At 38.9% G+C, this 13,671-nt stretch overlaps 1 protein-coding gene across 4 annotated transcripts in view; it reads left to right on the top strand.

The window, feature by feature from the left end:
* Nucleotides 1-13,671, top strand: part of vti1a (vesicle transport through interaction with t-SNAREs 1A) — a 349,246-nt gene that overhangs the window by 10,121 nt on the left and 325,454 nt on the right. For all 4 annotated transcript variants that reach the window (XM_048550676.2, XM_048550677.2, XM_048550679.2 and 1 more), the window contains exons 2-3: nucleotides 5,501-5,559; nucleotides 6,577-6,687. In XM_048550676.2, the coding sequence (XP_048406633.1) occupies nucleotides 5,501-5,559; nucleotides 6,577-6,687 (170 nt within the window). The remainder of the gene's footprint in view (nucleotides 1-5,500; nucleotides 5,560-6,576; nucleotides 6,688-13,671) is intronic.

The raw sequence follows: 13,671 nt of genomic DNA, 5'->3' as shown, positions 1-13,671 counted from the left end.
ATCTGTCAGGCTTCTTTGTATTGAAGAAAATGCAGTTTAAATTATCAGTTTTACCTCATTCTCTGCCTGGTTTTGCCAGTCTTGACTATTTGATTTGCTCTTCACCACTGTATCAGTTTTGGACTTATCTCTTTTCTCACTGTCTGCTCGGGACACCCCAGTTTAAAGCTTTTTGAGTGGCACTACCAAACCTCTTTGCCCTTTGGTCCCCTCTCAGTTTGAGTGCAGTCCTTCTTATGTAGGTCACTTGTACCTAGAAAAGATTCCAATTATCCAAAAATGTGAATCCTTGCTGCCCGGCACCAGTTCCTCAGCCAGACATTGATCTGCTGTATCCTCCTATTCCTACTCGCTCTAGCACGTGACAATGGGAGTAAAGCAGATATAACTACCTGTGAGGACCTACTTTTTAACCTCCGTTTTCGTGTATTCTCTGTACAGAGCCTCGTCCCTTTCTCTTTATATGTCGTTGGTCCTAATGTGTACAATGACCTCCTGCTAGTCATTCTCCCCCTTTTGAGAGTATTCTGCGCCCTCTCTGAGACATTCTTGACCCTGACACCATTCTGATGTCAAGTTTTCAGCACAGAAACATCTATCTGACCCTGACTAGAGAGTCCCTATTACTATCAGTCGATGATGTACCCCTTATTCCAGTAAGTCAGTCTCAGTACCAGTAACCTGGCTGCCAGTGCTATGTTCCCCTGAGAGTCCATGGCATAATTGTTTGAGAAGGACACAGCTAATTTGCTTGTGCTGCTCAGGAGGCTTTAAATTTTGGGAGCCCTGCAATACCGGTCTGTCTCTCCTCTTTTTCTTCGAGGTAACCCATCTGTCTGACTGTATCTGTGAGTTTTCTACCTTCATGAAACTGTCATCCATCACATCCCTGGTTCCTGTAAGCCCTTGTAAGTGCTCCTTAAACCAATCCATGTGATCTGATAGGATTCATAACCAAACACACTTCCTGCGGACATAATCATCAGGAACACTGAAATTCTCCCTATTCTCCCACATCCGACAGGAAGAGTACATCCACACTACTAAAAGCCAACTCTGCATCTTAACAATCTATAGACGCAGAAAACAGCACAGTCTTACAGCTCTAAAAACACTGTTCTAGGATTACTGAATATCTATGTTCTATATCTTTTTAAAAAATGAAGAGACAGATCTCAGTAAAACATAAAAAACATACCCTCACCCTACTCATTTTTATAGATATAAAAAGCATTAAATTTAAAAGTTTTAAAAATAAAAGCTGCCTCAGACTCTGAAAACCTGACACCCCCAGCTGTGAGTCATTACAATAATCAGACCCCTCCAAAGCCAGTTGTGAAATTTCACTGTTTATTTTTCTTGGACGGAACTCTGATTTCTAGAGACACCTGCGTTTTCACAGTCAGTTGTCTGTAAAAGTTCACTGCTTGGTGTTTTTTGATGAACTCTAGAGCCTCCAACCTCCCACGTGGTCTATTGTTGTTTTTGACCATTCTTTTAAAGTTCCAAAAACAAAGCAGAAGTTTGTAACAACAGTAATTACTGCTCCAAGAAATTGAGGAATTCAGCTCCAGCACCGAGCCATGTTTCTCTTTGTCCATTTTAGATGTTAAATGTTAACTGGAACCTCATAGGGAGACAACCAGTTTAACAAAGAGAGGGCAGAATTTGAACTGGGTTTTGAACAGTGTTTAAACCTGAAGGCTTGTGTCGGCAAAAGGTACAGGACAGATGTTTGATTACTCCCTGGTTATTCTCTCATTATTGACTTAGTGAAAGTTCAGAGAATGGAATCTCACTCCTTAGAATTAAATGAATATTTCTTGGAGCTTACTGGAAGATGTTTGCAAACCATGCAAGATGTGATCTCATAAGCTGGTGATGTTGTGGATCATGGGTCAAGGAGTCAACTTAAGTGCCCTGATACATCTCATTTTACCCTTTTAATTTATCCCTTAATTGTGCTGTTTTTCTAACTTTGTGTGAGTGTGGTTAGAATCAAGGAAGATTAGGTTTTAATCATAAATATTTATCAGAATACCTTGTGCTTTAACATTGCTTTGCTAAAGCTATTGTATGATTAATAATTTATTAAATCTTTACTTGTGCTGGAAACCTAGTGTCTGACGTCAATTTTTCACAATGTCATAAGTCATTGGAGTCAGTTTTGATGGTCATTAAATATTTTAATTTTACTGTGTTACAAATGCCAACGTAGGGAGGCTGATTTGATGTGGCTGTTTATCTCTGTGTGGTAGTTTATCTCTGTGTGGTAATACTTGCAGATGTTGGATAGACTTTGACGAGTCAGAAAGTGTATTACTTGCTTTAGAATTCCTAGCCCCTGGCTTGCTTTCGTAGCCACACCATTTATGGTGAGTGTAGTTAAATATCATATTAATGTTCACCTCCTGGATGTTGAAAATGCGGGATAAAACAATAGTAATGCCATTGAATGTTACTGTGCGATGGTTAGATTCTGTCTTGCTGGGTATGGCCATTGTTGGACTCTTGTATGCCACAAATGTTACCTACCCAAGCCTGGATATTTTTTGGTCTTGCTGTGTATGCACAGGAACTGCTTCAGTATTTGAAAGGAGAATGATACTGAACTTGTGCTATCATCAGCAAATCTCTCAATTCAGATATGTGATGATACAGCTGAAGATGCTTAAGACTAAAAATGGAGGATCAGAAGTAGGCCATTTTGCCCATTGAGTCTCTTTTGACAGTCAATGAGATCATGACTGAACTGTCAACTCCATTTTCCTGCCTTATCCCTGTAACTCTCGATAGCCTTACTGATTAAAAATATGCCTGTTTCAGCCTTGAGTATACTTAATGACCTAGTTTTGACAGCCCTCTGGGGTAAAGGATTCCATAGATTTGCATACACTTTCAGAGAAAAGATTCCTCCTCATCGTTGCCTTAAAAGGTGACCTCTTATTTCGAGATTGTGGCCTCTGGTCCTAGGCGCGCTCACTAGGGGAACAACCACAGTCCACGCTTGAAGCAAGCCTGGCAATGTACCTTAGATCCCATGGGCTTATTCTCCAGTTGTCTTTAATTCAAGTTGCACTTGGGCAACTGAAATGCACTTAGCTTTGAGACCCTTACTATGACTCTCCTACTTGAAGCTTCTTTATCTTATACTGACCATCTCTGGGGCCACAGATATAAAACCCTAGGAAATCTGGGTTTGCCCACTTATTTTCACTGTCTCAGTTTTGTTGCCTTTATCGTCCATATACGGAGTGTCCAAGCGTGGAATGACGAATCAATTCCTGCCTCTGATTTACACCTTTTATTGTGAAATTCACTTTTTGCTGTTTGATTGATTTGACTCAGTGTTTGATTTAAAAAAATGTTGAGTCATATGTTTCCCTTTCTGCAGCTACTTCAGGTCTTTTCCAAACATCCTATCATCAGTATATACTTTCATGTAGCTGGCCTGTCCTTTATCCCTAGGAACCTGACAGCTTAGAAGTTATTCTTCAATTACTTATTCCTTTTGGCATTGAAGTCAGTTTCCAACTTTATTTCCACATTAGACCTCAACATTCTCACATTGGTATATTTGCTTTGCCAGGTGAACAGAAACTTGTTGCTATTCTTATCTCTTGATAAAATGATGTGTAACTGAAGCCTGGGTGATGTGAGGGGGAAAAAAACATTTTTTTTCTCACAGTGACTAGTTAGGGTATGGAATGTAGAACATGTAGATAGTCTAAGAAATTCTATCATTGACATCATCTCCAAATGCTTTCTCTATATCACTTTCAACCTTGTAGTTTCCCCTGCCTCCAAACCTACACAGCTTGCTTCTATCTTCTTTCCAAGATTCTCAGACAGAACTGCCTTGGTAGACCCTTTGATTCAGACTGCTGTTGGCCCACTGAACTAGTTTTATTTTTCTAATCTTCACTTCTTTGTTTTTCTCCCATCTTTATTTGATAGTTTTCCCAGGTGGTCAGCAGTGGAGGAGCTTCCTGTTTCCTGCAGCAAAAAGTCTGCTTTGCAAAGGCATCTGATCCCTCTACCGTATCCATTTCTCTAACTGCGTATTCCAGTCATTCCATCTACCAGTAATTGTCCCTGCGTGGCTGAGCTTGCCCTTACATTGAATAATCTTCTCTTTACCTCCACTTTATTTGCTGTGAGAACCCATTTGGGTCCTGGCTTTGTTAGTTTTTTGTTTTGGCAAGTATGTGGAATGGTTTTGTTTCGGTCAGATCCCTCCACACATTTCTTTGCCTTTAAAAATCCAAAGCTGTTTCCCTTTCTTTGGAAAATGTAAACAAAATTGCTTTCAATTTACATTCTATCCTTCAGTACATCTAACCTTCATATGGTCCAGCTGTAAATCTTTCCACCCTTTTGTTTTGCTATCTTCAAGTTGTCCAAAATTTTATATATATGTCCACTGATCCCTTGACAACTGCCTTTCTTTGATTTCTCGATTTGACCCATTACCTTGCTTTTTTACCTTGAACTTTCATCCTTTTGCTATTTCATCATTCTGCCCTCTTCCCTGTCACAGAACTTAGTTTTTGTTCAGTCCTCCCCTCCCACCCCTTGACTGTAAAGTTGCTGAAAACTTGTTACATCTTTAAACATTTCCAATTCTGATGAAAAGTCATCACCTGAAATATTAATGCTGTTTCTCTCTTCACAGAATCTATAAATACTCTTCAAATAGCATTTTCTGTTTTTATTTTGGGTTTCCAGTGTCCATAATATTTTGCTTTTGTCTCTTCAAGGACTACTGGGTAAGCTGTGTGCAGGTTAGGTTATTTCAAATGCAGAAATCAGTATCTGCTAGGATACAGGGCTAGATATACCAGCTTAAACTAATTGCTGTTGCCTGTAGTAGTTATGTTAACTATTTCTAAAGCCAATGTGCATTACATTTTATCACAATCACCAAATATTTTCTACACCGCTATTTGGAAATGCACCTTTGATAATAAAGAATACATTGTGAAAATAATTTTGCCAGGTCATGACTGAACTCTATAGTTTGTATCACTTAATTCCAATTAGGCTGTGCTTTGAATCTAACTTTAAATGAACTTCACAATATATTTTGGTTATATTGTATATTATATATTGATATTGTAGGATATGTCACAAATTTCACATGTGGCTCTGCTGCTTTACTGACGTGAGCCTTAGAAAATAATCATGGAATAAATAGTTTCAGATTCTACGCTTAATCATGTATCCTTGACATCTGCACATTGCTCACTGTTTTTAACAAAAGTAATTTTTTAAAATTTGACCCTCTGGAAGTTTGTACTGTCAGTTGTGAATTGTGCTATCTTCAACGGTGACAGGAGCTTGTACCTTAAGGGATGAAGCGGTATTCCACAGCCCCTCTATATCTCAAATTTCACTGTTGAACTCGGTGACAGTTTTCAATCATTTATTGTTTATACATTTTGTATTAATTATTTGGTAAATTAATGTGATATGGAATGTTCATTTCTTTACTCTATAGATGACAAGAAATGTATGGTTGCAAATGTGGAAAAGCAGATGGAAGAAGCTCGGGAACTGGTAAGAAACTGCATGTGATATTTTAAACTATTGTATGTTTTATTTGTTTTAATTCATTGTGAAGAATAGCTATTTGAATTTGAATCCAGAGAGTGAAGAATGTCAAATAGTTTCAGGAAAATAGAGCTATTAAAACTATAAGTTACTCAAGTTAGAACATTTAAATTGTAGCATTTCCTTATAATTTGTTTGAATGTTAATGCAAAACGTCAGTTTCTGATGAATGTTGGTGAGCTAAATTTCATTGGGCTATTTTTGGTGCTAAAAATTAGCATCATATGGTTTATTGATATTTTTCATTCCCTTGTGTACTGTCCCATCAACTTGTCTTTGAAATAGCTCTGTATTGTCAGGAATTTTTGGCTGTTAACTAGGATAAAAAGACATGTTTCTACAGCCTCATCTTGCTTTATCGTTAGAGAACAAAATGATTGGAAACAGATAGCTTCATTTGCTCAAAAAGAGAATCATATCAATGCAACGTTTCTTTCAAAATGCAGAGATTAAACTGATTAGGGGTTTTGTTCTTGGTATGCATGATCATAGGATTACATAAGTAAAAAGACTTCTATTTGACACACATTAAAATGCTGTGAGATTTATTTATATCAGAATGCCAGATTGTAACATTTTATCATCATGATCACACAGTCCTCTTACTTTGTAGTTCTTTGTGCAAAGGAATTCAATTGCCCAATCATTTCAATTGAACAGAGTTGGGAGTCAATGCTTTAAAATATTAAAATTACTGATAGAAGCTACTTTGATTTGAGGAACTTTGAATTAAAATATACTTACAATGATTCTATTCGCACAATTGTGGAGTGTTTTTCTCAAACTATAGTACATGGTTGGTCATTTTTCACTTTGCTGGGATCTACCAAAAATAAAACTGATTAATCATCATAGTTGGCGATTATAGTTGCCCTGGAAATAAAATTGTTACCCCTCAGGAATGTTTGTTTGAAAGTGATCGCACATGAATTCGTATCTTATTACTTTTAATTTTGCATAAAGCTTGAACAAATGGACCTTGAGATACGGGAGATACCGCTCCAGAGCCGCGGCCTATTCAGCACCCGAATGAAAAGCTATAAACAGGAATTGGAAAAGCTAGATAAGGATTTTGTAAGTTCATTTCATTTATACTTTGTACAGAGAAAAGATCTTGCACACACACAATATATGTTTTCTTTAAGAAATGGGTGAAGTTTTTTGATATTTCGTATTTCCTTAATTTCATGTCTGAGTATTTTAGAAATTTTCAAATTTTGCTTGTTACTAATCTGTCAGAAACCCCTCTCATTGTAATTATACTGTTCAGTAAATTGAAATAATAGTATTTTGCTGCATATAACATTTCCTGAAAGACACTTTTGAACCTCTTATGATGGCTATGTGTAAAAAATCTGCTGGTGTGGCCCTAAATCATACAGATTAAGAAAGACACAGGTTCAGCTCTTGGTTTGCGTTGAATTTAATGATCATGCTCAACTGTGAGTGGAAGTTAAGAGGCTAAAGAACCAGAATTTGATGAGAATTTTCTTATTCAGTGACTTATGATATACACTTCACTAATGGAAACACTGATGGAAACAGCATCAGTAATAAACTTCAAATGGCAATTGGATGTAGAATTGAAAAGGAGATGAGTGCAGGGTTATGGGGACAGATCAGGGAACTGAGATTAGTTGGATAACACAAGTGAAGCTTTGTGTTATTGTACTGCAAGATTCTGTGCTTAAACCTTATTCTCAAGATGGGTGGGGAACAAACAACTAGTATTTCTGCTCTTGATTTCTATATCTTCATTTCTGCGAAAGTGAGGTAAGAACAAGAGTAGGCTTAACAATCACGTCCCCTACATGTAGCCGCTTGCCTCTCCTCAGCATCTGAACTTGTACATGCAAGATTACCACTTCGGTGAAATACTGATGGTCTGATTGAATCAAACCTCAGGATACCAAGTCAGTATATTCAAGAGAGAAAAGAAAACAGGGAAATAGATACTCAGAATTTGAATAAAATCACTGTACAACACTCACAATAAAGCCATTATAAATGGGAAGACCTTTATGTGTTGCTCAGAAAGTAAGTCTTTAGATCATAATAGCAATAGAAGTGAAAATGTAATGAAACCTTTTTTTTTAAACCAGACACGCTATAACAGAATCCACTTGCTGTGTTAGATTAGCAGAATTAATGAATTGGAAATGGCCATTTTATTAACTCTGCATGATTTTCGTCACTTGAATAATTCTCTTGAATTGTATTGTATTTTATGTTTCATCTGCCCATTATGTAAAGTTGGCATAGACTCCTCCTTTGAATAGTATATAGTTACTTATGATATCCAACAGCAGTACCTCCAGAATTATTTGCATAAATATCTTACCCAACATTCTTTTGTTAATTATACATTTAATTCCATGCAGTGATATGCAATTGTGGGCATTAATTGGGCATTCACTTGTACTCCTATATCTAGGACCAGATTGAAAGTGTGGTTGTTGGGTTGTGTGTGCATATGTTTGTGATGTGAATCTCAGTAAATAAAAGCTTAGAAAATTGCCTGTAGTTCTGTCCTTCGTTGCTTCACTTCCTTGAATATAACACATAGAGGATAGTTTCTTTCAGATGAAAGATAGAAATTAAGATAAAAACAGACATAAATTTAAAATCTCAGCAGCTGTGGCAGAGAATCCAGAATGCAAATATAAATGATTGGGGGATGTTTACTCTCCAATGTTTTCTGAATCTGAACCATTTGAATGGCAGAAGAGTGGAGTTGACATGTGGATTTGGGTTAAGACCCTACCAGATAGAAAGCAAAATATGGCCATGGCGAGTTGTTTCATGCGAGAAGTAAATTATTTTGTGAAATGGATGATTGTCATTTGGATAGTGACAAAGCAATGAATATGCCAGTGGAGCTCAAGGATGAAATCTAAAAGAAAGATGATGTGTTCGGTATATATGAAACATGATCAAATTTGATTTCTTGCAAGAATACCATGGATTTGGATTATATAAATGTTAAGCAAATTCAATTTTGGGATTTATGGCTTGGTATGAATATTTAAATTAGTTAATTGTTAGAAATTATCTCATGCAAAGACAAATGGTTCTAGCTGGTGCATAGTTCTCAGAAGGATATGCTGTTGGATCGGCTGCCTTCTGCCTTTAAAACTTCCCTAGGAAGCAGTAAGTTTTGACATGTTGAATAAATGAGGTAGTCCATGGTGGCCCAAAGAATTGAAAGTAGCGTAAGTGCCAGATTTTAAAATTGTCAACATACCAGATGCAGGTGCCAACACAAATAATTAAAGCTGGGCAGAATGACATTGAAAGAAGTACCTACAAATCTGACTATCCCAGTATAAATTGGGACAATCGTGAATGAATCTCAGAAATGTCTGAAGAACAATTAATAGTGTTTTATGTGTGACTTCAAATATCATGACGAACTGACCAAAGTAAAGAGGCATGGGCCTTGACATGGCACATGAAGAAAATTGAGGAAAAGGTTGAAGATAATAAATATAAACAAATCGTTTGATTACACAGAACTTTAGTTTCATGACATCAACTAGTGAATAACAGCTCCCTTTAAATGTACAGTCCTAAATTCACCTATGCTTCAACCATCTGTGGGTTAGACTGGTTAAAATGCTGTTTTTTTTAAATCAACGTTAGCAGATGGTATCACATACCTCTGGAGCAGGTGGGACTTGAACTCAGGTCTCTTGGCCCAGAAGCAGGGCCACTACCACTGTGTCAGGATAGTCCCCTAAATGCTACCTTGACGTAACAAGTTGAGAGGATCAAAACCTGATTAAAGAATACCAAAGGACAATTTCCTTTAACTTTGGTAATGGCAACATAGTGACTTCATTTAAAAACACTGTAATTTGATGTAAAGTAGCTGGAGTAAATTATATTTATAAGTACTGATTTTATTTTTGTCTCTTCTGAGACACTGGTCAGGTTAAGTAAAGCTACAACAAAAGTGCAAACAAAGCTCGATTGGACATGTGACAGAATAGTTGTTTTTGGAAAATCGATTGATCTGCAGTTTACCCAGTCAGGACACCTCTAATTCTGAGGATTGTGGATACTCCATCCTTGTTCAAGCTGGGATGGTTTTTGATTTCTTAGGAATTGAGTGATATAGAGATTGGGCTCGTCTCCAGCTGAAGTCCAAGGTCAGCTATGATTTATCAAATGACAGCCTCCAAAGACATTCTGTTCTATTCCTTTTAATCTCTTCTGCATTCACTTCTCTTGATTTAATGTTCCCCTTACCAAAACCTGATACTTCTCATACACAAACAGCAACTGCTAGAGAAACTCGGCTAGTCTGACAGCATCTGTGGAGACAAAGCAGAGTTAATGTTTCTGATGCAGTGACCTTATTCAGAACTGATATTAGCTAGGGGGTGGTGGGTAGCAGTGACTGGATAGGTGGAGATGGAGCCCAGAGAGACAACAACAGTTAGACAGACAAAGGGATGAATGATAATGTGCCAGGAAGAAAGAAAAGTTGATAATGGGAACCATAAGTAGGTGAACATGCATTGACTGATGTTGTAGACTTGTTTGCTGAGCCAGTGTGTTTGATTGCAGATGTTTTGTCACCCTGCTAGGCAACATCATCAGTGTGCCTCCTGTGAAGCGTTGGTGTTCTGTCCCGCTTATTATTTGTATGCCTTGGTTTGCTGGAGTGGTTGGCATCATGTCCATTTCTGTTTTTCAGTGGTTTGTATTTTGGGTCCTGTGTTTGTTGATGGAGTGCCAAGTATCCAGGAATTCCCTGGCTTGTGCAATTATGGATGTGTTGTCCCAGTTGAATTTGTGTCCTTCTTTGTCCACGTGTATTGAGACCAGTGAGAATTGGTTGTGTCTCTTGGTGACTAGTTGGTGTTCATGTATCCTTATTGCCAGTTTTCTTCCAGTTTGACCTATGTAGTGTTTCTCACAATTCTTGCATGATATTTTGTATACTATGTTAGTTTTATTGGTTGTGGGCATGGGATCCTTTACATTTGTAAGTCGCTGTCGCAGGATGATTGTTGGTTTGTGGGATACCCTGATGCCTAGTGGTCTGAGTAGCCTTGTGGTTATTTCTGATATGTCTCTGATGTATGGTAGGATGAGTAGTGTTTCAGGCCGTGTTGTATTATCTTGTTGTGGTCTGTCGCAGAGGTAGTGGTAGATTTTGCTTTTTCAGTATCCATTCCTTTTAAAAACTCTGTACAAGTGCTCCTGTTCTGCTTTGCGCAATTCTGGATTGCTGCAGTGTGTTGTGGCCCATTGAATAATGTCCTGATGCAGCTCCATTTACGGGTGTTGGGGTGGTTGCTAGAGTAATTGCGTATCTGATTTGTATATGCCGTCTTTTTGTATGTGCAAGACTGGAGTTGCCCGTTGTTCTTACATTCTATCATTACATCTGGGAAGGATAGTCAATTATTGTTCTCTTCCTCTTCTTGTATGAATTTTATTCTGGTGAGGATTTTTTTTTGTGTCGGTGGTTTTCTTCTAGTCTTGTGTGTTGGACAATCATGAAGGTGTCATCTACATAGCAGACCAGAGTTTGGGTTGTATTGTGGGGAGAACTGTCCATTCTAAACTTTGCATTACCGCTTTTGCAGTCAGTCCTGATATTGGGGATCCCATTGGTATTCCATAAGACCTTAAGACATAGGAGCAGAAATTAGGCCATTTGGCCCATCGAGTCTTCTCCACCATTCAATCATGGTTGATAAGTTCTTCGTCTCCATTCTCCTGCTTTCTCCCTGTAATGACCTGGCCTCCACAGCCTTTTGTGGCAGTGAATTCCATAGATTCACCACTCTCTGGCTGAAGAAGTTTGTCCTTATCTCCGTTCTAAAAGGCTTTCCCTTGACCAGAGGGCACAGCCTCGGGGTACTAGTCTGTCTGACCAATGGAAGCATCTTCCCGATACCCACTCTTTCCAGGCCACTCAGTATTCTGTAAGTTTCAATTAGATCCCCCGCTCATCCTTCTAAACTCCATTGAGTATAGTCCTAGAGTCCTCAAACGTGCTGCATACGTTAAGCTTCTCATTCCTGGGACCATTCTCGTGAACCTTGTCTGAACCCGGTCCAGGGCCAGAACGTCCTTCCTGAGATATGGGGCCCAAAGCTGCACACTGTACTCCAAATGTGGCCTCAGGAGTACATCCCTGTTTTTATATTCAAGTCCTCTCAAAATAAATGCCAACATTACGTTTGCCTTTGTAACTACTGACTCAGCCTACACGTTTACCTTGACAGAATCCTGGACTAGAACTCCCAAGTCTCTTTGCACTTCAGACTTCAGAGTTTTCTCCCCATTTAGAAAATAGTCCATGCTTTTATTCTTCTTACCAAAGTGCATGACCTCACACTTTCCCACATTGTACTCTGTCTGCCACTTCTTTGCTCAATCTCCTAACCTGTCCAAATCCTTCTGCAGCCTCCCCACCTTCTCAATACTACCTGTTCCTCCACCTATCTTTGTATCATTTGCAATCTTAGCTAGAATGCCCACAGTTCCTTCATCTATATCATTAATGTATAAAGTGAAAAGTTGTGGTCCCAACACTGACCCTTGCAGAACACCGCAGGTTGAGGAGCCCCCTGGCTTGTGTACCTTGGGGAATCAGTAGAAGTGGGGTGTGTTGGATCCCTCTGGCTTGATTTTTTCGTATTCTATCTTGTTGATGTCTCCTGAGTTGTGTAATTTCCTCAGAATTATTTTGATCCTGTTCTCTAATTGTGGCATGGGGTCGATCACCATCTGTTAATAGGTGTTGGTATCTGCTAGTAGCGCGTTAGCTTTTTTGATTGCATTGGGCTCTGTTGAAGATTATAGTCATGCATCCTTTGTCCCATGGTAAGATTACAGTGTTTCTGTCTTGAGTCTTTCCAGGGCTTTCTTCTCTTCTGTGTTGAATGTGTTCCACTTAGCCTTTCTGCTCAAGTGTTGGGACTATTGCCTGCCTGAAGGTATGCTATATTCCTCTGTGAGTCCATTTTTTTTTTGAGTTGATTCCAGAGCATTCTACAACTGCATCCACAACTTGAGCTCATGTTTTGGCTGTGCTGAAAACAGCTTTAACTTTGACCAATCCTGGGTTATTGGGTTTGGTAAAGGAGAGAGAAGAAGTTGTTCATGGTTCTAAAATCATTGGACTTTACATTGATTCTTGTTGTGGTTGGTTGGATCGTTGAGCTGGTTCGTTGTTCCACAGACGTTTCATTACCCTGCTGGGTAACATCATCAGCACAGCCTCTGATGAAGCGCCGTTGTGTTTTCCTGCCTGGTTTTAAAACTGTGGAGTCCATTGACCTGGATTAACTCACTTCTGGTTTTCTTTCATAGTGGAGTGTTTATGTGGTCGAGTTCGATGTGTTTATTGATGGCTTTCTTCGTGGAATGCCAGGCTTCTAAGAATTCCCGTGACTGTCTCTGCTTTGCTTGTCCCAGGATTTTGGTGTTGTCCCAGTCGAATTGGTGGTTCTCCCTAACCGTATGGATAGAGATGAATGTCTTTTCGTAGCATAGTCTCCCTACCAGGCACTCCATCACACAGATTAGCCAAGGAACTACAAAGGAGACTCAGGCACCTGGTCAACAAGTCACCCCACTCAATCCACTCAGCCCAAAAATTCCTCAGTTCTAACAAAGACACAAGGATAGATGTCAAGGACGCCGTGATATTGTTTGATGTCGCTGCCCTGTTCTCATCACAATAGACATACAACTAGCAAGGGAAACAATGACAGCACTACCAGCACAAGAACAAGACCCCAGTGAAACCATCTCCACAGACAACAAGCTAGTGGACCTATGCCTCACCACCCACTTCACTTTCAACGGTCAAGCATATGAACAGATTAACAGGACACCCATGGGATCATCTATTTACGGACTTATAGCTGAGGCAGTGATGCAAAGACTGGAAAGGAAGGCCGTTCTGCAAATCCAACTAAAACTGTGGATACGCTACATGGATGACACCTTTGTCGTCATTAAATGGACCAAACTAGAAGGGGAGACACAAACTAATAAACAACACCCTCACCGGAATAAAATTCACCAGAA

The sequence above is a fragment of the Stegostoma tigrinum genome, chromosome 20 (genome assembly GCF_030684315.1).
Source record: "Stegostoma tigrinum isolate sSteTig4 chromosome 20, sSteTig4.hap1, whole genome shotgun sequence".
NCBI lineage: Eukaryota > Metazoa > Chordata > Chondrichthyes > Orectolobiformes > Stegostomatidae > Stegostoma > Stegostoma tigrinum.
The sequence above is the reverse complement of the archived record's forward strand: the minus strand, read 5'-3'. Positions and strand labels throughout refer to the sequence as shown.